Below are 27,008 nucleotides of genomic sequence, written 5' to 3'. Positions count from 1 at the left end.
ACTGTCTCCCTCTGTCTCCCTTTCCCAGTGCCAACAGACCCAAAGTCAAGTCTGGCTAGAAGAAGTCAACTATCAGGCAAAGAGCAGCAGCAGTGGCTGAGGCAGTGTGGCAGCATTGGCTCATTTTCAACAAAGACTGAGAACATATTGTAGCACGATTTTAAAAATAAAATTAACTTGAATTTGCTCTTCCTCGCTCTTTCTCTTTCATGGAAGTAAAGAAAGGATGTCCCCTTTGGCATGTTGTCCTTGGCTGTCAGACATCCTTACAGGCAGGCAAGCAGACAGACAGACGGACAGACAGACGGACGCACACAATGAGCAGAAAAGTTCTTGCCGAAGAAAGAAAAGTGCAAAGAGCCAAGTCAGTAAGTAGCAAAGAATTTTCAAACACACACAACCAGCACAGGCACACCACAATAGACACACACACACACGCTCACAGCTGCAGTCTCTCTCTTTGGGTGGATGAAAATATGCCACAATTGCAACATAACTTGGCAGCTTATTATTTTTTATTGCAGCTAATAAGCTTGACTTGCCAGTTAATGGCGCATTTCCGTTTCCGTTCGCCAACACACACTCACACACCCACACAAACCTGTCGTAAAGTTTATAATGAAAATATTTTCAGCTTAGAGTCTCTCTGGCCAAAAAGCATTGGGGAAATAAAGAGCAAAAATGGCAACTTGTTGTTCAAATTCTCTCACAAAACTGTCAACACCAAAAACCCATAGCACCCGCATGCACACACACACACACACACACACACATACAGCTACTAACACACACACACATGGATACACAGCTAATAGTTTGAGAAACTTTGTTGTGTGCCTTTTGTTCTTTTGGTTCTTGAGCTTATTAAACTGAAATTTTTAGACACTTTTCATTTATTTTATTTGCACACATATTTCCTTATTGAAACTTTTTAGACTGGACACCCTCTCTCTTTACTCTATTCCCATCTCTTGGCCTTTCTCTGTCTGTGGTTTATCCCAACAAATGGCCTCATTTGCTTATAACCCAACATTTCATTGTTGTTTCTATTGTCTCTGTGTCGCTTCCTCTGTTTATTGCAATCTCATGTTGTTATGTCTAAGAGATGTTTTAGGGCAGTGCCGCCATGTGGGTGGCATTGTATGTGTTTTGTAGCTCATTTGTGTGTGCTTGACCGGAAGTTGTAACTGTGCACAGGATACGTTGAATGCCGCCCGACTTCACACGGATAGGATGGCCCATTCGTGTCGGTAGATAGCCTTGGCCAAGGTGCTAACATAACATTAGGACGGTGGTTTTTCAATGGCTTTAGCATTTGATGGGCTTTTGTTTGGAAGAAAACCCCTGGGGTGGGTGTTAGTGCAAATGTTTACAAATTAATGGAAAAACTACTGCTTTAATGATGGAAATAATAGGATTGGCAATGCCTCAGGGCATGTGGAATGGTAGCTATCTAAGTCTCCCTTCTATAAAGTGTGCAAAAGATTGACAAAATTCAATCCCTCTGGCCGGCATCGTTATTAGAACTTCAATTTATTTTTAGCTCCCATAAAGATCAATTTTAACAACAACAATAAACGAAATATTGATTTTTATTTTATTCCAACTTTTCACACAATTGAAAAGATCTGTGAGTGTCAGTGAAAGTTTTGTTACCTTATTATGAGCGCGAGTATTATTGAGTACGTTTTTGTGACTTGTTTCTTTGTTTGAAATTGGGTTTGGGCTGGATTTTGTTTATACGTTTCGGTGAGTATAATAAACATCAATATGGAGGCCAAATGGCATCTGGTTCTGCCAATAAATGGCAAGCCGCCCTTGCCAAAAGGCAGTGAACGGGCCACAAACAGAGTGGAGAACAGAGCCGAATAGCCGCACAAAGCCCGAGCTGACAAAAGTTTTTTGCGCAAAAATCATAAAGTGCAGGGTAAAAGTTTGCGCCTTCCAGAAACCAAAAACGAAGGCGACTCTCGACTTTCGACTTTCGACTCTCGCAAAGTCGTAAACCAGAGTGTCAGTCGGGGGGCTGCCACTGGGGTGGAGGGGAATATCTGCGGCTGGGTGTCAGTGGGGCAACGCAGAGAGAACAAGAAATCGACTAACATCAATTGCAAAATGGCGTAAAAGTGGCAGCGATTTGTTCATTGTTGGTTCTCCTCTCTTTTCTGGTATCTGAGTATCCCCAACGCTCCCAGCATCCGCCGCATTCCGTTCCCCACATTTTGTATGCATTTTGGCCAGCTTTTGCCCACTTTGCATTTTATCTTTATTTGCATTGCGGCTAACCAATGACAGGCCATTCTTGTGGACATGTCGTACATGTCGAGTGCTTTTTTTTATTCTGAAGAAAACTTTCTTTTTCTCTGTGTATGCCGCAGACGCCTTGGGACCCCTGCCAGTACCACCCCAAGAGCGAGAGCTGCAAGTGCTGCAAACAAAATGTTTGCTATAAATTAAAGTTGCGGTTTGCAGAGACACAAATTGGTTCGGTTGCCCAAAGTTTCTGATGGGTTACATATTGGCCAACAGATTTACCAAAGAGATTGTTGGTCTTTATTATTGGAGGATGTTTGAGAGTGTCAAGAATTTCGGCAGATAAGGAAGAACACATGGACTATGGCTACTACTTTTAGTTGTGGCTCAAAATATTCCACAAATGTGGATCGTATCCTCACAGCTACAATTTGCCTAACTGGATTGGTTAATCTTCTTTTTTTTCTGCATTCATTTCGAAACTCGGCACTCCTCCGCTCTCTGATATTTTGTATAGCTTAGAGACTTGTCTCATTGGCATTCAATTTGTGGATTTTCATAAATTGTTATCTCATTAAATTGGGTTTTAATTGCTTTGGTCGTGGTCGCGCCCGAACAATCGTTGGTTGTTGTTATTCCATAATTATTGGGGGACTATTTAAAGTGAAAGATTAATGAGGCTGGATTTCTGCGGTGGCTTAATACTGTTGTTGCCGATTATTTATGGCCATGGCGCAGTGTGGAGTGAAATTATGCAATAATTAAGCAACTATTCAATTGTAAAATTTTAATATATATTTTACTGTAACACTTTGTGGAGCTCTGCACCCAAAACCCGCACTCAAATGGATAATAAACTATGAAGAAAAATTGAGTTTGCTCTTTAAGAACAGAGACAGAGTTCTGTGCACATATATCCCATGGACAGGCAATAACAATTTATAGTACGGCCAAGGGTAACATTGTCAGCATGGCCAGGACACGTCCTGCCAGCAGGCAGCACCCCTCAATGAGGGGCGGGGAGTATCATTCAAAAAGGTGCGACAACCTTCGGTGAAGACAAGAGAGCATTTAGAAATTAATGATAATTGACACAATAAGCGACAAGTTGAGCTCCAAGTCACAGGGGGGGGGGGGGGGAGCACGAAAGGAAGTCCTTTCCAGGACTGTGGACTCTGGTCTCTGGCCCTAAGGGATAATAGTCACTGACATTAGAAGCCAATAAATAAAAGCGAATGAAAACAAACAGCAAGCAGCACAGGAAAACGTGCAGACAGCTACCTCAAAGACAACACAGATGCAGAGATACAAAGAACAGAGTCGCAGATACAGATACAGAGGGCAGAGACACACATAGATGTACGCAGGATAAATACGCAAGGACTAAGCAGCCTTTGAATACCCTCCTAGAACTGGCTAGAGGATAAGTAAAGCTCACATGAATTTTATTCGAACCATTTATGGAATTATTTATACACAAACAAATAAATAAACTAAGTGTTAGGCTCAGAAAGCTGCTACAAACCTGATGTATGGAGACCCCCTGAAAGAGTATCCAGAGCAAAACAACAACAGGAAGATCCTTAGCAGGATATAACCAAAGAAAACTGAGGCTGCAGTCGATTTTCTCAAGGCGTCAAACGCGTTTAACGCTTAATTACATTGAGGCCAAAACGGCAATCGTGTGGGTAGCGGCACACACTAATTTTCACTTCCTAATTAGGCGGAAAACTTCAGAGTCCTGCCACCTCGATTTACCCATTTACCCAATCAAAGCTGCTGCTGCCGCTGAAGGAACTATAAAATTCCAAGACCCTCTCACGTATGGGCCACGCTTTGACATTTATGGAAATAATTAAAACTGATTTTGCGCTCATTTTATTCGAGATGATAAAGCTGATGATTGCCTCTGCCCTACACTCTCCTCTCCCGCTTTGCCGCATCCACTCAATTAGGCGAACGCGTTCGTACATCATGCACGACTTTGTCATTCAATTATCCATTGCCAATAAGTGAGTGGCACATAAAATGTGAGGCGAACAGCGTACGTGACCTGAGCATGCGATTAATTTCTGTTTAAGTGTAAGACTTAATGCCAATGGAGGAGCTTCCCAGGACTGGATTGTAATCAGCAATAGATGTAAACGGACTCAGAGATCTCCCGATGCAGCAGCCGCCATCTCTGGTGATTTGTGGGCCAGCTCCTCACACTCCATAGATGGAAGGGAAGCATCAAGTTTTCAATTGTTTTTAAAGGCTTATGTGCTCAGGCTCATATTTTGCATGCCCCCAGAGTTTTTGCTGCAAGTACGAGGAGAGAATGTGTGGCTGGGACTGGAGCTGGCTCTTGCTTCGATTCGTTACAATTGGCCAATATTCTGGCTTTGTGCTGCTGAACAATGCCGCTGGCTGAAGGCTGAAGTTTTGGCAGGAGAGATTTCTGATTTTAGCGTGCCAAAGCAAGGAGGAGGAGCAGCCAAAGGGAAAGATACGGCCACCAATTCCACTCATATTCCCCCACGGAAAACTCTCTTTCACTCTGTGCCTTTTCCTCTTTGCCTCGCGTCTGTGTTGCTCTCTCTCTGTGTGTGTGTGTGTGTGTGTGTTGGGGCGCACAAGACCGGAAATGAAAGTTCTGCCAATTGAATTATGGATATAAAATTGCGCTTGACTTTCGCCGCTCAGCAAGTCCAACGAGGATGGGTCTTCAATTTGTGTTCTTTTGATTGTTTTGCGCTTGATTGCACCTCAGAGAGAGCCAGATAGAGAGCGAGAAGAGTGGTCCACTCCACTACAGCAAGAAAGTTCAAGTAACGATCCTTTCCTAGACCTAAATGTCAACACTATGCCATTGAAAATTTCACAATTATTCAAACACTATCCCCCCAAATTGCTGTAGTTAGACAATTTTCTTGCAACATTCAGAATGCCCCCCGGCAAAAGCAAGAAACCACTTTTGAAGCGGCATGCGGCAGGCCCAGCTTTTAAGCTGCCGAGCATCAGTGGCAGAAGTAGCTTCGCCTTTACGTATCAACCGCCAAAGAAGACATTGGGAGTGCTTAGCTTTGGCCACATATTGACAGCGGTGAGTGCTAAAGGGGTCTACAGACAAAGGATATACAGAAGTTCTATGAAAAGGGAATGAATTCTACACCTACTTTTCTTTCCATCTCCCATATTTTCGCACAGGCACATAAGCAGCGTTAGGAACAAGCTCATACATGGATTGTTATCTTAGCTATATTTGTGGGCCAATCTGAGACCCGATTTCTATTTAAATCACATTATTCTTGATCACTATCTTCGGAGGAAATCTCCTGTGCTTTCTCCTCTCCCTGATTGTCATCGTCTGCAGCTGCCGCTGCAGCTTCATCCTCGCTATCGCCCGATTCCATGGGATTTGCTTTAAGGCGTGCCATCAGCTCCTTGGCAGGATTGAAAATGCCATTCGTCTGCTGCGAACAAATGATGCAGCGTTGCGACTTTTTGTACTGCGCCAGGGCACACTTTTCACAGAAATAATGTTTGCATCTGCAAAAAAGAAAAGGAAATATCAAAACCCGCCTGAAATAGCTTAGGGAATTCCCTCACTTGGTCACCACGGGGTTGGTAAAGCTCTGGCGGCATATGTGGCACTTGAAAGGCAGCGATTCCTCGTCCGAGTGAATCTCGTACTTGCCATCGTCGCCATCCGATTCACAGTCGCCGCGACGCTGCGCCTCGTGATCGGCTTCCAGCTGCCAGCCTGCCTTGTAGTCGCTGCGATCGTGCAGGAACTTGCAGCTGTCACCAAAGCCACAGTAGCCCGTCTCCTTGTAGTCCTTGCAGATATCCGGCTGGTAGTCCCAGCGCACGGTGGCTCGAAGGTGAGCCGGCGCCCGAATGGGTCCGCTGCGCACCATTCCAGAGCTGGCATTACCCGCCGCCGTGTCCTGCTTCTTGTAGTACTGCGCATAGTTGTTGATGCCGCGATAGATCTTGTCGTCGGCCTTGCCCTCCAGTTCCTCATTGATCTTCAGCGCCCGGGCATGTATCGCCTGAGCGTCGCGATCCAGTTCCGTGTCCATTTCGTTGACTGAAGTGGCACCCTGGTCCTGGGGGCCACTGGGCAACGCCTCTCGTTTCGATTTGTATGCCACGCCCAGTCCATCATCTTCGGATTTTCCATCGCTGGATGTGGCCTCTGTGGCTCCCGCCTGTCGCTTGGCTTTGCTCACCGTCTTGGTGCTCTGAAAGTTTGGATTTGTTCGTTTGCGTCGGTTCTCGGCTCGCACAAGAGCACTGGCCTTGTTCTGGGCCTCCTCGTCGCTGCTTTTCGCTATTTTTCGGAAGATTATTGCAATTGTTTAATTATTTCGTGTTTGGCGGTGAGCCGGCACCTACCTGAATCATTGCTGCTGCTGCTCTCCTTCTTGCGGCGCATGGAAGCTCCTCTGTTGATGTTTCGCTTCTTGAACCCAAAGGCTGAGGTGGTGGGCGCTTCCTCCGACATCCTATGTCCTTAAAAGTGTTTGTTTTGTTTAAAAATTGGTTTTTATAACAAATACAATGTTTTGGTGGCAAAGTCGGCAGCAGTGTGACCACGGATTTATCGATCAAATATACCGCAATCTCAGAAATATACCTTCTTATTAAAAAAAAATACCGGAAATGTTTCCTGGATTTCGATGTTCTATTTAGAATTACTGGCTAATTAGAATTCTCAAAGCTAAAACTATGGTTTAATCACATTTATCAATCAGTTCTGCCCAAGACCGGCTGGTTTTCATTACTTTCTTTAATTGGAATGTTTCCAATGTTGTTAAATTGAAACGTTTTATGCTATTTTTTTTTGGTTGACCTTTTTAGTATGGCTTGTTTTGTGCCTTTGAATACCATATATTCCTTAATAATTAACATTCAATATATAATGTTACGACTGCGCTAACGGGCACATGTTACATGAACTTTTTGCCATTGATAGTTCCGTTCTAGTTCAACCAAACTTACTTTTCGTCGTCAGATGTCTCTGCTGATAATTACATAACTACGTAGTTGATATTTCGTAAAAATGTAGTTTACATTTACAAAACATATACCATCCATGTTTACCTTACATTCCATTCCCACTTATGTATTTTACCGTTGGCAACATAATTTGTATGGGCCAAAAACATGTTGCGAACAAAAATCAGCACTGTTTCCCAACATTTGGAACGGAATAAGCAACATTTAGTACCCTTGAAGGAATGAATATCCTCGAATTGAGGAAATTTTAAAAATCTCTGGATTCAATCAATGCAAAAACAAACTAATCTGTTTGTTAATACCGTGAATGTATTTAGAGCGGTATAAAGTACATATGTACATATATACATAGATATCTTATAAAAAGGTTAAAAGCATGTCCATTGTTAATATTAAAAGGCAGCTGGTAAGATGGAATTTTAATATTATATATAGAAAATAGGGTACACAACTGCTAACTCACTCAACTCATGCAATCGGTTGGCCAGCAAAAAAATGTCTAATGACGTAAGATTCCATTCCCACCCACGTAACATTAAATGCTTTTTTTTTTTGGTTGACCTTTTTAGTTTTAACCTTATTTTGCAATCAATCCAACACAGATAAGTCATGAAAATTAACCAAACTTGTGGTTAATCGAATGATGACTCGAGTAAAATGGCATTTTTAAAGCTGAGAGTCCCAACCAGCTGGTAATATTAAACAGAAGATCAAAGTCGAGGAAAATGATTTAACATTTACGGTATATTTACAGTATATTTGGAAAATGAAAGGGTATATTTCCGAAGGTCTGTCGTTATATTTCATCAGTAATTTCGCGGTCACACTGAACAACACGTAAATTTTATATTTTCGCTGAATTAACGTAATTATATGTACTAAATTGTGTCTATTACTTGCAGAACATGGTGCTCGAACTAATTTCCAGTGCAAAATGCTTCGAGGGCGAGCAGCGCGTGTACCAGCACAGCTCCAGGACGCTGAACTGCGACATGACCTTTGGAGTCTTTGTGCCGGCTGCTGCCCTTGAAGATAAGACGCCCTGCCCGGTGCTGTTCTTCCTGAGCGGCCTCACCTGCACGCACGAGAACTTTATACAGAAGAGCGGCTTCCAACAGTACGCCGCAAAGCACGGTCTCATCGTGGTTAATCCAGACACATCGCCACGTGGCGTCGATCTGCCTGGACAGGATGATGCTTACGATTTTGGCAGCGGTGCCGGTTTCTATGTGGATGCCAAGCAGGAGCCCTGGTCGAAGCACTACAAGATGTACAGCTATGTAACCGAGGAACTGGTCGAGCTGGTCAATGCCAATCTGCCAGTGGCGGCCGGAAGGCGCGGCATCTTTGGCCACAGCATGGGCGGACACGGAGCCTTGATCTGCGCCCTGAAGAACCCCGGCCTCTACAAATCTGTGTCTGCATTTGCACCCATTGCCAATCCCTCAGAGGGTGCATGGGGCAAAAAGGCGCTCACCGGCTACATTGGCGACAACACTGCCGACTGGGACCAGTGGGATGCCACCCGTCTGGTCTCCCAGTACGAGAGCACGCCCCAAGAGCTGTTCATCGATCAGGGTCTGGCGGATAACTTCCTTGCCGCCAAGCAGCTGCTGCCGGAGAACCTACTGGCCGCCGCCGACACCAACGAGCACATCCAGACGATCTATAAGCAACGCGAGGGCTACGATCATGGGTACTTCTATATATCCACTTTTGTGGGCGAGCACATTGCCTACCATGCCAATCTGTTGAAGGCAACCAAAGTTTAAGAATTAAATTCTGTGTAAAAACCCCAATCCAATCCAATTAATGATTTCTGCACAGCATTTTGGCGCCGCACGAAGCCAGCCAGCCAGCCACTCGGTTTGTGTGGGTGGGGTGGTGGTAAAAGCTCGCGGCGTAGTAAAAGCTCTCCCAACTGTTCGCATCTTCCGCTGACAATGCAAAGTGGTTTGGCATCCTTCGCTTTCATGTTCATTCATCAGAACCCACGCTGGGGCCACAGTTAGTACAACAAATACAGTCGGCCAGAGCAGACGCACGCAACGAACGCGAGAGATTCATCCCGAGTGTGCTGCTGTGGACGACATCGTATCTCCGTTTGGCGCCATATTTACTTGGACCAATCCTGAGTCCCTTAACGCAGTGCTGTGCGTGTGTTTGTTTGTGTAATTTCGCGCGCTTTTGTGTCGCCTGGCGGCTGCTGTGGCTGTGGCAGTGCGCGAGTGTGCGTACGGGTCAGAAAATTACTGAAATTGAAACTGGAGCCCCAGAGCCCGACACCCACCAAAAAAGGATATTTAAAAGGCGTGAGATTTGCGGCCAACTGCAAAGCTGGACAACTGCCAGTCAACTGAGATAGATCTTAATTAGGCTTTTACTGGCAGTTGGCAGACAACAATAGCTGGCAACTGGCTGCCGGGGTAAGCGTTCAGCCATATGGCCGATATAAATCAATTATAGACACACCTTTGGTAGGTCCTGCACAGCACTCTCCGGTGTGGTTGGCCCTCTGCTCGACGCCATTAGATTCCTTTAAGGGACTTTAGTGGGACAGGGAGTGGAAGGATGGGTTGTTGTACGTTGTTTATGGCCACCGTTTTACTGCATGCTGAAATTTTATACCTCCATCAGCACTTCATTTTTCACAGTTCAGAGTCAAGTTCGCGCATCACCAGCAAGCCAGCCAGCCAACCCGATAACAATCCATCAACATCTGCGCTGGAGTTGCGTCAATTCCTTTACCGTAACCCAAAAAAACGTTCACAAAATGTTAAATTTTAAAGTATTTAAGCCGTGTTTTTAGCGCCCTTAATTTGCATATTATGATTTAGCTATTGAATCTACCATTTCTATTATGAAATGGGACTTTGAAAAGTGCCTGTGGGAAGGGCCTTGTCCGTCTTCTAGGAATTGTTGTTTCAGTTTTTATTAATGGTCTTTTATTACACTTTTAATTGTGCGCATTCTCCTTTAAGCTGCTTTAGGATGTGGGTTTATGTCGTGGAGTCTTGTTACTCGAAGCTTCAATGAAACGTAAAATTATATTTGGAAGTAGCAACTTAATGGGACAGATGCCATGGCAGCCAGACAGTACGGCTACACTTTAGTGGGTCTGATGATATTAAACGGCAATGAACAAATGATAAAAGCTAGAATGATGTTGCTGAAGCGATTGAGAATCGTTTGAGCACGGCAATCACAAGGTTCTTAAGCAATTTTGGCTTTAAATCGTTCATAAATAATTGGTATTATTTAAAAAAGTAGGAGGCAATGTTCAAAGAATATTTATCGTCTTTGCACTAGTAATCACACGATATTTATTTACATACCCCAACACCTTGTTCTCAAAAAAAAGTAATACTTATATTTTTTGGAAACATTCCAAATACCTTTCGCTCTTTTAAACTTTGTGTTAACTCCTTAAACTTCCCACCCAGAGTAAGTACATTAACTGCAATTTGCTGTGGACTATTGGCCCAAGTTTTCGGCTCTCTTATTTTTGCAAGGTTTTGCATTATGATGTACTCTGATGACAAAACTCGAACTCCAATGTTGTCAGTTCTAACGATGAAGTCTGGCTTAATTTACAAACTAGACGCTGCGACTTGTGTCCATTTAATCAGTATCGAGTTGCAACAGGGCTTTGACGCCAGTTTGGGAATTCACTTCGATGGCAGTGTCATTGTAGAGGCTTCAGTTAGTGCTCAAAATAGCCATGAATCCTTAGACACTCTTTTATGGGGGAACGATTGCATTGCCCTGAAAAGCGAATCATATGCGACGGCCGATGTAATCGGCTACATCGATGGGCACTTCTACGGCGTGGCTGGCCAAGAGTTTATGCCGCTGGAGGACGTTTTTCAAGAAATCCACAAGCCAGATAATTAGTTGTTAGGTAGTTCTGGCAGACGGAAATCGCCGAGGAAATCCACAGAAATATTTGAGACGATAAACAGGGAGCACGACTCTCGGTTTGGATTTAAAAAATAGATTTATAAAATAAAAGCCCTGGAAAATAAATACATTTATCAGGGAATATTTGCAGATGTCTACCTATATTTATAAATATTTCTCATAATCATCAAACATATATGTAATTATGTATATCCAAAGCTCGTTTCAGTCTGTTCGATTTAACTATGCAGCTGCAATGACGTTTTATCATAATTGAATCAACCCAGTTAGCCATTTTCAAATTTGCATTATGGAGCATCTCTCCCCCCAGGACAATCTCTCAATTTTCCTGTTTTGTTGCTACAAAATACGCTTTCAATTACGAAATTCATATCTTAATCTTTTATTAGCATCTAGCAGTGCAGTTTGCTGGTTGTGGAGCTGAGGAAATGTTTCCATTCAAACTAGAACACGTTTTTGCAATATTTAATAGAACAGACTTGAGCAGTATTTCCATTTATCTACTCCTACCGTTGGCAAGGGCAAAAGCAGAGCCAGAGAGCTAGTCGCCCTCGTAGGAGTATATTTTTTTTGCAATTTTCTGCTAGGAGCTTAAGTGAAATCCGGTTAGGACTGAAGTGCAACGAGGAGAGAAACATTCAACCTTAAAGCACAGGCTGTGCCCCACACACTTGGGCAATTAAAAACAAAAATATATTCAAGAGTGTATTCCATTTCCCCAGTCTAATTAAAGGTAAGCCGCTTGCGCGAATCCCTCTGGGATCACAGAACCGACGCTCGAAGCAAATAAATACAAGTTTATGCTGCAGAAACTAATTTAGTTAAGCCATTGATATCACATTGGGGAAATGGGGGGATGAAAATCAATAAAAGAAAATGAGCGAAAAAAAGAGGTTGAAGCATTCATTCATTCCTTCATCAATGGTTGCTTATTTGGACAACTATTTCAAGTTGCAGAAGAATAAATAGAGAAGGGGATGCAGATGCAATTGGCACGGCGATTTTTGGGGGAGCTTGGACGTGACCCAAGAAATGTTTGAAATAAGTTTCCGAGTCCTCTGAAGACTTTTGCAGTTTGGAGTTTGATTGCTGTTGTTCGCAAGCAAATCAATCAATTGAAATAAAACGGAAGGGAAATGCAAAAGATTCTCCTCTCAACTAGAACTTTAATGTAAGCACAGTCTGTCCCACAAATAGCTGAATATTTCATGCATAATAATGAACTGCTCAAAATAGTTTGAAAACTAAACCCCAAACGGATGCCATGATTCAACGATTCAAACGCCTTTTAAGCTGGAAGCAAAATGTGACCCTGTATGGCATATCCATAGCCCTTCCATGCAATACCCAGAGGAATCAATTTCAATTTATTTACTTGTATTCTGTGCAAATAAATAAGTAACCCTAAAAAAGCATGCATGAAAGTGGCAGCAGCCACATGTTTTCCTCGAGGGAGAGGACACACTCGCTCTCACTGTGTAAAAACAAAAGCATCCATTAGCACATCAATTAAGGAACCTTATGGCATACGTACATACCACCAGGTTATACATATAGAAGGGCAAATACGAGAGTTCAGCACACGTCTGCACTGTTACACGTACTTTTGCCATATAACGTACTTGAATGCACACGCAGAAAACTGAAGAACGAATCGGTTTGGCATTCGCATTTTCTCATTTTCCATTTCCCATGCCCAGCGCGTGCTGCTCTGACCTGACTGACAATTAGGCCAATCACGGGGAATCACTTGTCAAGACAACACACCAAATCGACACATGCATATGCACAAAATGATGTATTCCTCTTTTCTGCAAGCTAACTGAAGTAGGGTCCATGGGACACTAGGATCCTTGGGTGGAGACAGGCACGCAAATTCAACGTAAAATGTGCGCCATCCAAATAATTTAGACAATGGCACTCGTGCGCACACGCCATGCCCAGGAAACGGGATGTGGCAGAGACACACACACACACACACACTCAGACACTCTCAATCAAAAACACACACAACAACACTCCAACTCAACTCAACTCAACACAGAGGCAGAGACAGAGACAATACGCAGGAGGCGACAATTTTAGTGCTATTTTCGGGCATCACTTGGCTTTACAGCAGGCCACACACACGCGGCACGGAACTCGGTGGCGGGACCTCTATTGGGACGCCTGATATGGAAGCCATCACTCGAGCTGCCTCGCTGTCCCTGCTGGCCCTTACTTGTGCTTGCACTGAGCGAAAGAAAACTAAAACTAGAAGAAAGTCTTAAGCCGGCTTGAGGTTTTTTGTGTGCCTTCTAAAAATATTTACAAATGTTTCTGCAGCGTACTTAGACTTGAAGTTGCTCGGAGTATTAGCTGATAATAAAGATTAAATTTCTCAGTGCATTATCTCGTGTGTATCTGCTGTCCGAACATATGTTCTCACTTAGTCTGGGGCTCGTCCTCGGCCCCCACTTCACTACAGGCGACAGACGAGAGCAGCACAATGGGAAAACAAACAGGAAAAGCGAAGAAAAAACTTTTATTTGGTATAGGTTTGTTGGGGGTTTTCCAGCAGCAACACAAAACAAAAAACTGGAAGTGCGCTTTGAAGGTGTAATTGAGTTTGAGCTGAAAGTACGTGCAAGAAATCACAAAAAAACATCACCCGCATGATTGTGATCCACTAGAAACTTTGAGCCCATAATCGAGTTGAATGCCATGCAGCCCCAAGTCACTGCCTGAATGGTTACCCACAAAATGGATCTGCATGTATGCACTTTCATTTGCATAACTTTACGCACACATAACATATTGTTTATGCCACATGGAGTGGAGGAAGGTAAACGTGCCGTAACCTGTGCGCGGAAGCTAATAAATTGTATCGCAAAAGTTTATTTTCCTGATCCGCAAAGTTTTTCGCTCACGCATCCATAGATTGTTGTCGGGTGACTGATGGAGATTTTTGTGGCCGTTCTTATGTACATAGTTGTCAAGCTATTAGACAAAAACCACTAAAGTTGTGGCTGTTGATGGATGTGGCAAATAAATAGAGAAAGTTTGAAAAGGTTCCAGCTTATCTGTGGCATTGAATTAATTTTTAATTAAAATTCAAGATGGAATTCACTGGCAAACTGCTTAAGAATAAATCACGCAATGAAAATCAATTTCAATTCAATTTATATTCATAGAAAATCAAGTTAATTCCGCTTAAATCCATTGCAAAACATTTCCTTGGTTCGAGCCACCTCGTACAACCATTAAAACAAAAGCTCAGATTTCTGTGGAAATTTATCGTCTGCAAATTGCGTTTCTTCTCATTTACGGAAAGCAAATACCGAAGCTAATTAAACGCATACCAGGAGATGCTCAACCCTCCAGTCGACTACAGAAATGCATCGAGCATAAACGCGCACAGGACTCACCTCTGACGGGGCAACTTGAAGGAATTGGCAATGCAATTCCCAAATTGCGTTTACTAAGCCTTGCCAGTGTCGACTCTCTGGGCCTGTGGGTTGTGCAACAATTTATATATGCCACGAGGCCATGGTTACGCCTCCACCCACACACACTGTACGTGCAGGGACGGAGTGCACCTTTTCCCGCTAAAGCTTCTTACGCTAATTGCACTAAATGAACACAATTTATTGTGGCCAAGATAGTGAGCAGTGCATGAAGCAACAAATAACCCAATAGACTGCTCCATCTTCCACTCATACTCCTTGCTGCTCCTCCCATTTGCTGCTCCTGCTGGCGACATGCTGCAAGTGGCAGCCATTTGGTTAATATTAAATAAGTACATGCATATTAATTATATGCATAATTACACGACCAGGCGCGTTGGGTGTTTTGCCATAATTAAAACGGGCTCTGACACTGCGTATACGTAACGTGACTCAGGCACAAGTTTGGGGTGTTCCCAGGAGAGGTGTTTCCCTTTTGAAACGTGGCAAATTAATCTAATTTTGGGGAGAACATTAAAAGCAAACGAGAGTGCTAATAAAATGCTTTTTGAAGTCCTTTGTTGGAAGTCTTTTAGGCTTTTGCTTTGGAGGTTTAGGAACATTTCTTGGCAGATTCAAACTATACTTTAATACATCCCCAAATGATTACATTCCCTTCTGGCTTACTTCATTTAGCGTTTCCCAAATCCAGAACATCCTTCAGCACTTCCTCACGGGTTTTTTGTACCCCCCTGGCATGTGTGTGCGATGGGGATTTCTGATTTCTGCTTCAGACTCAAGTTGATTATGCTTCTGACAGAGTCATTAACAATTTGTGGCTCTGGGATTTGCTCAGATTTGATATGCATTCCTTTATATCCTCTCTCTTTATTTTCCGGCAGGAGCCGGACGTAGCAGCAGGCGGAACTTGAGGCACCAGAAACAGCACAGACAACAGCAACTGTGGCACAGCCGCAAGCCGATCAGCAGCTCATTCAACGGTTGAGTGTTTTATGGTGCTAGAGAGCAGCAATAAGGACAGCGGAATAACCTTAGCAACCATCTCGAGCAGCCTGGAGGCAGGAAATATCATACACGAGGCGTAAGGAACAAAGCCATTCACCAAAATGGCTGGCGGGGGTAGAACAGCCGGGAAGTACGGTTACTCGGACAACAGTTATTACAGTAGTAAGTGCCCAAAGATAACCCTGATGCAAATCTACAACAATAAATATTATTTTGCAATGCATAAGGGATAAGCCTTATTATTAATACTTTTATTATTCGTTTATTCGCATGTTGCTTGCTCTTTATTTTCCCCCTTTAACCACTGTTCATCCGGTATACAGTCGCCTTGCTTCATTGGGATTACACTCGAAGAAAGAACTTTCATTTGGAGTCAAGAGTTTCACTTGAAATGTTTGCTGGGTTCAAGGACAGCTTTCGTTTTGGCTTTGCTGCATGCGAAATCTAACGCTTTTGAATTTCTTTATGCGAAACTGCTTTTGTCCTCCTCAAACATTTTTGAATGCATTCACGACTGGCAACTGGTAGCCAAATTTTGCCCATTTTTGATTCTTTTCATTCTCTTTATGTTGATTTTCTTGATTTTCGCAGTGTGTGAGCCAAAAGCGGCTGGTAGCTCATTGTCTGCCTCGTCGCCCATTTGGCGCGGCTTATGTGTGCCCCACTGGCGTCAACTTGACGTCCCCTTGTCACTCCTCACTCCTCACTCCTCACTCTCAGCACATTTCTTCTTGATGAAGTCCTGCCGCATGCCATACCGTAATCAGTGTTGCACAGCGTTCTATTTTTTCTTGTATTTATTTATTTGCACTCGCATATTCAAAGCTCATTCTTGCCACAGTCTGTCTGTGTCTCGCTTCCTTTTTTTATTACATTTATTTCCTTGCGTTGCGTTGCGTTGTTCATTCACATGAATACACGTGGGATGGGCATTTATTTCCTTTATGTGGAGTGTGCGTGTGTAGATGATTTGTTTATGCGTATGTCAGCTGAGGATTTTTGTGTTACTTTTATGGCACAAGCCTCCCACCAGCATACAATACACGGCATACACGTTCTGTATTATCATTCACGCCTGAATGCCATTTTCTGGCAAATCATTCACACACCACCCAACGAAATGTGAATTAAGTTTCTCGAGCAGTGAAAGCAGCTTAGTCCTGTCCTTCTCCTTCACCTGTACCCCAATTATCCGCATTTTAGCAGCGTGAATGATTTCCATTCGGTGGCCACAGCCCAATGTTTGACTTCTTGCTGTGTTTGCATAAACTTTTTCTTGTTTCCTGTTTCCCCTCGAAATTTGGCCTAAGTAGGTCTGAATGCGCTCTTCGTGAGCACACGCCCACCCGCAGGCGACGGCACTCCACCAACAGCACTCCTCCCAGCAGCAGCTTATAGGAAGCTTTGAATAAGTTTATCATAGTTTTTGATTGCCACAAATTGTGCGGCGTTATTTATGAGCTTGCTCTCGCTCGTTCGCTGTGTAATCTATATCATTGTGGTAAGAATATTCCACAGCCAGCAACAGGAACAGGACCGACCACAACCACGACCACCTGCTGTGGTGGCTGCATGTATTTGTGTGTGTGTGGCTTTGCCCACAGTGTTGGTAAATGGCATAAAATAAGCATTAAATAAGTTGTCATCGTGGATATACTACATGTCCCTGGGATACACTTCTTCCTCCTGGCTGCGCTTTTGTCCCTGGATAAATCTAATTGAAAATAAATATTTATGACTTGATTGTTATTGCTGATATTAACGAGTGTTTCGTATACATTTATTATATGAACATTCAGAGGGGCTTACACATGTATTGGATTGTATTTAGTTTGGATTGTGTGTGTGTGGGGAGCGAGACTTATTTGATTTTTTGGCATATATTTGTTCAACAAGCAGAGGGGCCACAGAACCAACGAATATATAAGATATCCTTAGTGGATTTGGGTTTGTTTTTTGCCTTTAAGTGTATATGAAATGAGCCAACGAAGAGGTTCATCGTAGTGGCTGTGTCTGCGAAATAAATATGAAATATATTTATTTACGATTTCTTTGCCCAATCGGGGAACTTTGAGGTCTCTGGGAAGATGACTTTGCCCCACTGACTGTTCAGCATGAGGATCACAAAGGCCCAAACAGTCGGCAAAATGCCGGCCACTGCCAGATACTTGGTCTTGATGCCAGCATAGCCAGAGATGATGGCATTGGGCGGAGTGCTCACTGGCAGATGGTAGGCCATGCTGATGGCCAGAGATGGCGGCAAAGTCAGCTTCAGGGGATGCATCTTAATGGCCAGAGCCATTTCGCTAAAGATCGGTATGAGTATGTTGCAAATGGCCACATTCGAGCTGAAGGCGGTGCAGAATAAGCCAATGAAAATGCACATGCCCTCGACGAGGATATTGGGCATCTTGGAGGCAAAGCCCAGCGAGTCGCCCAGCATCTTGGCCATGCCACTGACCTTGCTGCCCTCGGCCAGAGCAAATCCACCGCCTACCCAAAGAGCTAATATGTAACGAAGGATAAGGCTAGTAGGCTTGCCACATACCCAACAGGAAACATAAGCCCCAGGGTGTATTCTTGTGTATGTAGACCCAGGAGAGCAGAGCATCCATGCTTTGACCCGTGAAAGGCGCTGCTTGGAAGAGACTTTTAAGGGATTAAGAAATATTTAAGACAGCTAGCAGATGGACTCACGATTGCCACAACAATACTTGAAGAACTTATACTGCGTGGGCAGTGCGAAAAGCATTATGACGGGCAGCCACACCGGAGGGCCACTGCCTATTTTTCTAATGGAAATAGAAACAATAGATTAAAAACAGCTTAAACCCTTGCCCCACAATTACTTACTGTGCATTGAGGAAATCCCCCCAGCCAGGCACAAAGCCCGGCTTGCGTGTGAAGAGAAGAACTACCATCAGGATGAAGAGCAGAGTCACTTGTATCTCATGACATGTCATGGGTCCGAGCTCCGCGTGGCGTGCCTTGATCACAGTCTTCACCACATCCTGGCCCATGCTGCCGCGCTTCACCTCTTGGCCCGTCACGCTCTTCCCACGGAACAGACCCATGTGTGTGAATTGCAGTGAAAAATATAGCAGTAGAACATTCACAATGACCACAAGGGGCACGGCATAGGCCATGAAAATGGGAAAATCAATGCTAGTCGCCGATTTGGGAAAACGTCTGCGAGTAGGAATCATTGGGACATTGGGACATTGATGTGGGAGCAACCATTGGGGAGACATTGCTTACGTGTCGTAGAGACCCTTGAAGGTTAGATTTGTGCCAGTGCCAATCAGTGTGCCACAGCCGCCAATTGTCGAGGCATAGGCAATGCCAAAGTAGAAGGCCATCGATATGGTGGATGGATGTGGCGGATCGCCCTCTTCCATGGGTTCCTCCTCTTGCGTTTTGAACACGGTGAATATATTTTGCTAGGCATCACAAAGGAGTCACATGAATACATTTATTTATGACAAAATATTTCTACTTTTGCTTACCGAATGGAGCTCGTTGAGCACAGCCTTCACAATGGGACACATCATGGCGGTGGCAGCCGAATTGGAGATCCACAAGGATATGAAACATGTGACCATAACCAAGCCAAAGTGCAGACTAACGAGAGGAGTGCTAGATCCTGCTTAAGGATATTCTATTCACTACTTACCGCCGCGGACTGCAGCCCACAATGAGTATAGTCTTCATGGCAATGCGCTGATGCAGATTGCTATACTCGATGGCCAAGGCTATGATCAAGCCACCAATAAACATGACCACTGTATCGGAAAAGTACAGTTTGCACACTCTCTCGGAACTCTGCATAAAAGGAACAAGTCATCAGGTATTAAAGCCGCACAGATACCCTTCCAACACTCACCAAAATATCAAAGAGTGGCAAGAAAACCACAGGAAAGAGCGAAGTCAAGTAGAGCGGAATCGCTTCAGTGATCCAAAAGAGTGCCATATTGCACACCAGATACATGCATCTAAAAGCCTACAAGTAACATCCTCTAAGCGGTTATTCTTCATCCTACCTACCAGACTTACTGGTTCTTTCTCCAAAATTCCATGGATCAACAATGGCAAAGTGAGCAATGGCATGAGAAGTGACGCCTTGCCCCGCCAATGGAAGCTGCAGCATTTTCCCAAGCTCTGTTTAGCTGGTATTTTCTCATTTTCTCCTGGTCTGCTCAATGAATGGTTTGTTAAGGAAGAAAATACACTTAATGGCAGGAAAGTACTTACTCTGCCATTTTGGCTACGCTTCAAGTTTTGTTTGTCAGTTTTGCTAGCACACGTCTGGTGCTGTTAGTATTTTACAATGATTTATTTAGACTGTTTGAAAGGTGAAACTTGTATGACATTACCATGGCATGCTGAGCAGTTCCGGGCCGGACAGCAGCTGAAACAGAGCAACAGTGTAACAGCCCTGTTAACGGTTTGCTTTGACAGTCTGCGGGAGCACTGTGAGTGCTCTGCTTTAACAGTCTGTTAACGTTCTGCTTTTACAGTGTTTGGCCGCGCTTAAGCGCTTAAGAGCTCTGCTTTAACAGCCTTTAAGAACTGTTCCTTAACAGCTTGAAGCCGTAGTGAAGCGTCCCTCTGCTTTAACAGACTGTTAGCGATCTCGTTGACAGCTCACTGTTAGCACTTTGACATTTTATTCCTCGCCTACACTGGTGATCCTTGTCGATCCTTATTTCTACATCGTTGGAATCCTCTACGTTTTCACTTCAATTCCCATTAAGTAAAACATGCAAAAGGTAGTGTTTAATTAGCAGCATAACTCCTCAAGATCTGAGCATCATCAGGTTTATTTTAAGTAGAATTTTCGGTAGTTCAATTTAATAATTTCATTTCAATCAACATAATCTTTTACAGAGCCTGTTCCAAACAATTGTTTAGGCATCATAGAGCGCAAGCTTATCTATAATATTATTCCTGGTCTTGTTTTTATATTCCTTAGCCCAGTCTGGGAATGATTTCATTTCGGGAATGACGACCATTCCCCAGCTAATGCTATTCACAAATACCAAAAAGAGTCCCCAGAATGTAGGCAATAAGCCAGCTCGCATCTGCAAAAGACAGATAAAGCTCCATAGAGTAAGAGTTTAAAAAGAGATTTCAGAACTTACCAAATATTTGGACTTGATGTTCGCATAGCCACAGATGATGGCATTGGGGGGTGTGCTCACGGGTAAGAGGTATACCAAGCTAGTGATCAGACAGGTGGGCAGAGTGAGCAAGAGTGGATGTACTTCCATGTGAAATGCCTATGGAAAGAGCGTAGTTTATCCTTAAACGATTGAGTTTACTGTCAAAGCATACTTTCGCTTACCAATTCACAGTAAATTGGCAAGACAATGTTGGCCACCACCACGTTCGAGGTAAAGGCGGAGCAGAACAGGGTGAACATCAATAGAATCAGCAGCACGGATACTAGCGGCATCTTGGAGGCAAACGACATGCTATCGGCTATGTATTTGGTCACTCCGCTCACTTTACAGGCCTCGGCCAGAGCAAAGCCTCCACCCAGCAGAAAACAGAGACCCCAGGGGCAGGTGCGATGCAAGAAATCCCACGATAACAGCGAGTCTATGGTTCGAGCGGGAAAAGGAGCTGCAAGGAGGAAACTGCTTAAACCCAAGCCACAAGGAATGGTCAACTTGAAGTACTCACCCCTGCCGCAGCAATACTTGAAGAATGTGTACTGAGTGGGCAAGGCAAAGAGTAAAATCACACAGAAGCAAACCGTGGAAGATGTCCCAACGGGCCTAAAGGAGTGGAGGAGGAATTTCAAAACCAAGGAAACATTATCATCAAGATCTAACACTTACTTTGCATCGATAAGTGAACTCCAACCCGTAAAGACGCCCGGTTTGCGGGTGAAGAGCAATACAATCATTAAAGTGAATACAATAACCACTTGAATCTCGTGACAACTCATGGGACCCATGTTCTTGAGGCGTTGGCGCAATACCACCTCCACTTGATCCTTGTTCTCGGTGGCTTTCTTCAGAGCCAGGCCCGTCTTGCTGCCCGAGCGAAAGAGCGCCATGTGGGTGATCAGCAGGCTGACGTAGATGCAGATCATGTTAACAATCACCACCAGGGGCACAGTATAGGCCATGAAGAGAGGGAAGCTGACCTCCTCCTTGGATGAGGGAAAGGTACTGTGTGAGCGAGGGTATAGGCATTACGTAGTAGTTACAAAGTTAGTTCCTACTTACGTTTCGTAGATACCCTTAAAGACCAGATTGGTTCCAGTGCCAATTAGCGTGCCACAGCCACCCACTGTGGCCGAGTAGGCAACGCCAAAGTAGAAGGACATCGCCACCTTCGACAGGTGCGCAGGTCTGTGCCAAAGATCAGCTAAGAAGTTAGCAAATATGTCTGAAACATGCATTTGATGTGCCACTCACTCGCCCTCCTCCATGCGTTCCTCCTCTTGGGTCATGAATACATCAAAGATTTTCTCAGATTCCATCTCATTAAGCACCGCCTTCACAATGGGACACATCATGGCCGTGCCCGCCGAATTCGATATCCAAAGGCTCATAAAGGAACTGACTAACATGCAGCCACACAGCAAGCTGGAGTTTTGGGTGTTTTAATTGTTAAAAGAGAGCACTGCCAGCCACCACTTACCGCCTGGGACTGCAGCCGACAAGAATTATCGTTTTGAGTGCAATTCGTTGATGCAAATTGCAATATTCAATGGCCAATGCAACGACCAGGCCGCCATAGAACATCACCACAGTGCCGGAAAAGTAATGCTTGGTCACGTCATCAGAGCTCTAAGGTACGTGATTGGCATTGTAATTATGTCTGCCATTGTTACTGCGATTACTCACCAAAAAGTTGGCAACTGGCAAAAACATGATGGGTAATAGCGATGTCAAGTAGAGGGGAATGGCCTCGGTTATCCAAAAGATGGCCATAATAATCAACAAATATAAGCAAACAATTTCCTACAAAAATATAAAATAGGTATTTTGGAGCAGAATTTGTGGCGTAAACTCACGGGCATATCACTAGTGTAGCCATGGATCAGCATGGGCAAGAGTATTATTGGCACTACAACAGTCAATTTTCCTCTCCACTGGAAGCGGCAACATTTTCCCATGGCCCTTCCCGCGGAGATCTTTTCATTGGGTACTGGTCTGGGTTTTTGAAATAATTAAAGCATTTTATCAAAAGCATAATAAACTTCTCCTTTTTTGTTTTTGGATACTTACTCAATTGGTTCAGCCATTTTGTTGTATACTTGGAGTCTACAGACTTCAAACGGAATGAAATTCTATGTTTGGTTTGGAGTATTTTAAGAATTTTTTAAAAGACAGAAATGTCATGCCCAACTGCTCTTAATAATTTCCATTCAAGAAATCACTTTAGTTGCCATTCATTTTCACGTTTTTCGACACAGTGCTGGCAGCCTCCCATTCTCATTTGCCAAATATGCCATTATCCTCGCAATTAGGACACCGTCAATCAGCAAAGCAGCAGCCACGGCAACAGACAAATTTAAATCGCTAGAGAGAGAGAGAGAGAGAGAGGCAACACTTTGATGTCATTTAATTGATAATTTCCTGTCCACCCAACTTCAATGGCAAAAGACCCCAAAAAAGACAGACACAATCGGTAGATGGCCACGGGGAAGGTCAAATTGAAATTAAAGAAAGCTTTAAGCGAGGAAACAGAGGGGAGCCGAAAAAGGTTTAGGTTTCGGTTTCGGTTTCAATCTGCTTGGAAATTAAATTCCTTAATGTTGGCCACAAAGCACACATTTCGAAGCATGTCAGTGACAGGACGAGAGCAAACACAAAAGACGCACAAGAGTCCGCCTTTATGTATGTATGAGCCGGAGATATTACATAACCATAGATGAATGCTGGCTCCATTGCTCCGCCTTTTTCTATTCACATAATCTGTCAAATGACTTTATTGACTGCTGGGGACTGTGCGTGGAAAAAAGAGAAAACAATAAACGAAATTTAATACAAATCGGAGAGCAGCAGGACATGTGAGTGCCCTTGAGTGTCAGCAGTCCCCAAAAATTGGTCTTTGGGCTCATCCACTCGTAAATCCGAATAATTTACGCTCAGTTAACTTGTGGGCAACCCCTCAGTGTCCATTTTCGGATTCCTCCAATTTGTGTGTGTGTCAAATGCGTTTACTCTCTGCTTCCTTTCATGCATTTTGCATATTTCATTCTTTCATAATTCCCAGTTTGACAGGCCCAAAAAATAAAGTTATGGACTGGCAGCAGGGCCAGAATATTCCCCTGGGCATATCTATGAATTATTTCATATGCCGCCTGTCTCTCCCACTTGATGGTCTTCCTTTTTCAGTTCCTAAGTTTTTGGCACAAAAGTTTTATTGAGCTTTTGATGTTTGAGGCAATTTGGAATTTGTGGTTTGGTTTTTCCTCAAATATAAATGGCCAACCAATTTGTAAATGGGCAAGGAACCCCCAGAACTTTGACCGCACTGCAAACTTTTGATAATTATACGATTTTCCATGGAAAGAAGTTATGGGTATGGAGAATGATTATCAACCAATCGAATTGGTTTTAATCATATCAGAAAGGAAGTGTTTTAAAGCCAGAAAAAGGATCTGCGGAACTTTTTTAATCGAGAAAATCCAATAACCCTTGGGTTTAATCAGATAAAGATAATTACAGAAGACCCACCAGTGAGCGTCCAGTGTCCTGCGTATCTCATTATCCAGTCTATCGTCTGTGGTTTTATTCATTCTGGTTTCCAGTTCCAGCTTGCCTTCAAAGTGTTATTTATATTTCCTTAAAACAGACGCTACAAAGTGCTACATCTTTTGGAGATCCTTGGGGCTACTTTTTTCCACATTCCTTAACGATAGCTTGTTGTCTATTAGCATCTTCAAATATTGCAATATGTCCCCTTAAGGCTTTTGAATTTTATTGCCATGCCAGCAGGTAACTCAGCAGCTCACGGCTGGCCACGGCCGGCAAAAAAACAATCGAAATGATTGCCAATTTATCAGGAGAAGCGAAATGACCGTGAACCATGAACCATGGGAAGCACTCAACGCCTTGCAGCCAGCCAATCAAGTCCATTGACCACACACACGCACACACAATGTAGATGAGATTTATGGTCAGCCATTGGGCTAGTGGGCCACAGGACATTTTGGCTTTGAGTCGGGCGTCTTTGTCATACGAGAAGTCTAATTAACAAATCTGTAGGGCTACTGCCTCTGCCTGCAAACAAGGCTCTAATTTGTTTGATGTTGTGTGTGCTCTTTGAGCTGAACGCTCCATCGATTATGTGTTAAATTACGCATAAGGCAAACATCTGGCTCTCCACACCAAATGGGGCACCGAACAATGAGCCATCTATTTGGCAGGGCCACAAAAAAGAGAGAACAAGCAACGCTTGGGGCCTAAATTGAAATTCGGGCGTAGGGGCATAAATGTATTATGATAACAAATGGCATTCGTTTAAAATGAAACACGAAACTCTGGTAATATATTGATTCCAAATTGCAAATATTTATTTTTACGAATGCTAACCACAGAGGGAAAAGAGCGCAACAATATTTAATTGGTGCGAAATCCAATTTAAGTAAAATGTTTGAGTAAAGAAGAATTATTTTTGAATGGAGCAGCTTTAAAGATTTAAAGACTTTTAGTCTTGCCCAATTATTATGTGCTTAAATATGGGTCTGAAATATTTTTGTGTCTCTCTGCCAACATCTGCTTTCTTTTTGCATTAATAATCCAAAATCAAATTCATGTTCGTATGCATCGTAAAATATTGAAATGGCTTTCAATCTTTATATTACTTTTTGTTGTTTATTGCTTTTTTTATTTGTATATGTCCGCTGTCGTTTGTTTCTCTCATATGCATGTAAAATGTATGTATGAGCCTCGTTTATTTTTAACAACAATGCATTTATCATGCTCTGCACACATTCATTGTTGTCCAGCAGGCAGCACCTCATGCTGCTCTCCTGTGGCTTGAATATTCACGTGGGAGCGCTAACAAACCGAATTGTTGGTTGACAAACAACAGGAGGAGCAGGAATTCCTTTGCTGCCACCACCACCTGACAAGAATAATTGCCTGTAATTTGTCAAAGGGCGGCCTCTAAAGCTTTCCCACTTCCGAATCTTTTATCTCTTCTCTGTTCTATCTGTTTTCTTGTCTTTTTTGGCACACTCTCTGCTAATTCTGTGCTAAATCTGTTTGTTTCCTTTATTTTGCAGGCCACTCCTACAAGAGCATCAACGATGAGATTATTCTGGTCAGCATTATAATGGGCATCACCATACTGGTGCTCATCACCATCGCCCTGTGCTACATTGCGTATGAGAAGTGCCAGAAGAAGCGGGAGTACTACATCAATGCCTAGAGAGGAGCTCTAGAACGTGGGCCTGTCGTGGCTTACTTTTTTCTTTCAGTTGGTATTTACTTTTGCTCCCCACTGTAGCCTGAGCCCGGTGGCAAGCGTAGCGGTGGCATTGCAAGGCTAAATGTCAACACGGTCGGCAACAATGTTGACGTTGACGATTTAGTTGGCCAACAAAAATAACCAAGAGTGGCTTGCATCCTGCTACCACACTTGCATACATAGCTACAGATCCCCCTCCACCCATACACACACACACACACACACATGCACACACAGAGTCGTCACACACAAATCGGAATGCAGCGGAATTTGTGCTGTTTAAACGTTTCTCCAGTGCTTTTCCTCTGTGCTTTTTCCTTTTTCCTCTTCTTTTGTTGTTGGTTTTGCAGTTTCTCTGAAGTGGCTGCTGGCAAGGAAAGGGAAGTGCATTGGCATGGCTCTATTATGTTGCCACTGTGCACAGTGGAATTGTGCGAATTTTACGTACTTTTCCAAGCAATTGCATTTGTCATTAGAAGATCATTAGCAGGCCGCACGAGAAGGATACATTTGAGTGCAATTTAAGACAAGTTTTGGTGCATTTCAATTGAACAATCAACAGTGGCCAAAGATAAATAAGTGACTGGTCTGACTGAAAGTGAAATGTTATGAAAAGTGCAGATATTCATCGAAAAAGCTGACCAAACAATTGAAATGTTTTTCCGCGCTCGGACAACACAATAAATTTCGATTTGTATGCCGCCACGCCAAGGCAATTCAATTTAAAATGCAATCCGACTCGATGCCACACCATGCAACAACCTTTTGTTTGTTGCAAAAAAAAAGAAAGACAACCAAAAAAACACACACAAAATGAGCAATGAGAATGAGGATGGGTTGAAGAAGGAAAGGCGAAACGAATCTATTGCAAGTGTTTCTGTGGTTCCCTGCATGAAGCAACTATAAAGGAGGACCCGTCGGCTTTTTTGAGGGAAACGT

The 27,008-nt window shown here is 43.5% G+C and overlaps 5 protein-coding genes across 7 annotated transcripts; 2 read left to right on the top strand and 3 right to left on the bottom strand.

Moving 5' to 3' along the window:
• The first annotated feature begins 5,168 nt into the window (after nucleotides 1–5,168).
• On the top strand, nucleotides 5,169–9,059 carry LOC117586289 (S-formylglutathione hydrolase). Of its 2 annotated transcripts, none has more exons than XM_034276242.1 (2): nucleotides 5,169–5,338; nucleotides 8,163–9,059. In XM_034276242.1, exons 1-2 carry the CDS (start codon nucleotides 5,180–5,182, stop codon nucleotides 9,030–9,032), a joined length of 1,029 nt encoding a protein of 342 aa, XP_034132133.1. In that variant the 5' UTR covers nucleotides 5,169–5,179; the 3' UTR covers nucleotides 9,033–9,059. The 2 variants fall into 2 exon arrangements, with proteins under 2 accessions (XP_034132133.1, XP_034132134.1); XM_034276243.1 differs by lacking the exon at nucleotides 5,169–5,338 and adding an exon at nucleotides 8,026–8,097.
• Nucleotides 5,513–6,833, bottom strand: LOC117586288 (E3 ubiquitin-protein ligase RNF113A). Its single transcript, XM_034276241.1, has 3 exons — nucleotides 6,637–6,833; nucleotides 5,845–6,571; nucleotides 5,513–5,784 (listed from the first exon to the last, which is right to left on the bottom strand). Exons 1-3 carry the CDS (start codon nucleotides 6,743–6,745, stop codon nucleotides 5,538–5,540), a joined length of 1,083 nt encoding a protein of 360 aa, XP_034132132.1. The 5' UTR covers nucleotides 6,746–6,833; the 3' UTR covers nucleotides 5,513–5,537.
• A 230-nt stretch (nucleotides 9,060–9,289) lies between the features above and the next one.
• On the top strand, nucleotides 9,290–27,008 carry LOC117586215. The gene is made up of 3 exons (XM_034276154.1): nucleotides 9,290–9,686; nucleotides 15,509–15,794; nucleotides 25,885–27,008. The coding sequence occupies exons 2-3, from the start codon at nucleotides 15,734–15,736 to the stop codon at nucleotides 26,028–26,030; spliced, it is 207 nt and encodes a 68-aa protein (XP_034132045.1). The 5' UTR covers nucleotides 9,290–9,686; nucleotides 15,509–15,733; the 3' UTR covers nucleotides 26,031–27,008.
• On the bottom strand, nucleotides 17,674–19,906 carry LOC117586200 (protein I'm not dead yet 2-like). Its single transcript, XM_034276133.1, has 10 exons — nucleotides 19,884–19,906; nucleotides 19,686–19,824; nucleotides 19,516–19,632; nucleotides 19,306–19,454; nucleotides 19,139–19,253; nucleotides 18,891–19,072; nucleotides 18,486–18,821; nucleotides 18,330–18,424; nucleotides 18,181–18,267; nucleotides 17,674–18,125 (listed from the first exon to the last, which is right to left on the bottom strand). The coding sequence occupies exons 1-10, from the start codon at nucleotides 19,889–19,891 to the stop codon at nucleotides 17,674–17,676; spliced, it is 1,680 nt and encodes a 559-aa protein (XP_034132024.1). The 5' UTR covers nucleotides 19,892–19,906.
• LOC117586199 (protein I'm not dead yet 2-like) lies at nucleotides 20,435–22,985 on the bottom strand. Of its 2 annotated transcripts, XM_034276131.1 has the most exons (11): nucleotides 22,877–22,985; nucleotides 22,663–22,801; nucleotides 22,493–22,609; nucleotides 22,287–22,435; nucleotides 22,061–22,231; nucleotides 21,869–21,994; nucleotides 21,476–21,811; nucleotides 21,318–21,412; nucleotides 20,977–21,257; nucleotides 20,774–20,911; nucleotides 20,435–20,713 (listed from the first exon to the last, which is right to left on the bottom strand). In XM_034276131.1, the coding sequence occupies exons 1-11, from the start codon at nucleotides 22,891–22,893 to the stop codon at nucleotides 20,540–20,542; spliced, it is 1,743 nt and encodes a 580-aa protein (XP_034132022.1). In that variant the 5' UTR covers nucleotides 22,894–22,985; the 3' UTR covers nucleotides 20,435–20,539. The 2 variants fall into 2 exon arrangements, with proteins under 2 accessions (XP_034132022.1, XP_034132023.1); XM_034276132.1 differs by lacking the exons at nucleotides 22,493–22,609; nucleotides 22,663–22,801; nucleotides 22,877–22,985 and having other exon boundaries at nucleotides 22,283–22,354.

Source organism: Drosophila guanche, unplaced genomic scaffold (assembly GCF_900245975.1).
Source record: "Drosophila guanche unplaced genomic scaffold, DGUA_6, whole genome shotgun sequence".
NCBI lineage: Eukaryota > Metazoa > Arthropoda > Insecta > Diptera > Drosophilidae > Drosophila > Drosophila guanche.
Note: the sequence above shows the minus strand (reverse complement) of the source record. Positions and strands in the feature narration are given on the sequence as shown.

What these genes read in the sequence shown, in the direction of transcription:
- LOC117586289 (XM_034276242.1), top strand. Translation starts at nt 5,180, where the DNA reads ATGCCCCCCGGCAAAAGCAAGAAACCACTTTTGAAGCGGCATGCGGCA. An exon ending in TTGGCCACATATTGACAGCG is followed by an intron (nt 5,339 to 8,162) that starts GTGAGTGCTAAA and finishes TATTACTTGCAG; the next exon opens with AACATGGTGCTCGAACTAAT.
- LOC117586288 (XM_034276241.1), bottom strand. Translation starts at nt 6,745, where the DNA reads ATGTCGGAGGAAGCGCCCACCACCTCAGCCTTTGGGTTCAAGAAGCGA. An exon ending in CAGCAGCAGCAATGATTCAG is followed by an intron (nt 6,572 to 6,636) that starts GTAGGTGCCGGC and finishes TCCGAAAAATAG; the next exon opens with CGAAAAGCAGCGACGAGGAG. An exon ending in ACCAACCCCGTGGTGACCAA is followed by an intron (nt 5,785 to 5,844) that starts GTGAGGGAATTC and finishes TCTTTTTTGCAG; the next exon opens with ATGCAAACATTATTTCTGTG.
- LOC117586215 (XM_034276154.1), top strand. Translation starts at nt 15,734, where the DNA reads ATGGCTGGCGGGGGTAGAACAGCCGGGAAGTACGGTTACTCGGACAAC. An exon ending in GGACAACAGTTATTACAGTA is followed by an intron (nt 15,795 to 25,884) that starts GTAAGTGCCCAA and finishes TTTATTTTGCAG; the next exon opens with GCCACTCCTACAAGAGCATC.
- LOC117586200 (XM_034276133.1), bottom strand. An exon ending in GAATTTTGGAGAAAGAACCA is followed by an intron (nt 19,633 to 19,685) that starts GTAAGTCTGGTA and finishes TGTTACTTGTAG; the next exon opens with GCTTTTAGATGCATGTATCT. An exon ending in GGGCTTATGTTTCCTGTTGG is followed by an intron (nt 18,126 to 18,180) that starts GTATGTGGCAAG and finishes CTCTTTGGGTAG; the next exon opens with GCGGTGGATTTGCTCTGGCC.
- LOC117586199 (XM_034276131.1), bottom strand. An exon ending in TGCCAGTTGCCAACTTTTTG is followed by an intron (nt 22,436 to 22,492) that starts GTGAGTAATCGC and finishes CACGTACCTTAG; the next exon opens with AGCTCTGATGACGTGACCAA. An exon ending in ACATCAAGTCCAAATATTTG is followed by an intron (nt 20,714 to 20,773) that starts GTAAGTTCTGAA and finishes TGTCTTTTGCAG; the next exon opens with ATGCGAGCTGGCTTATTGCC.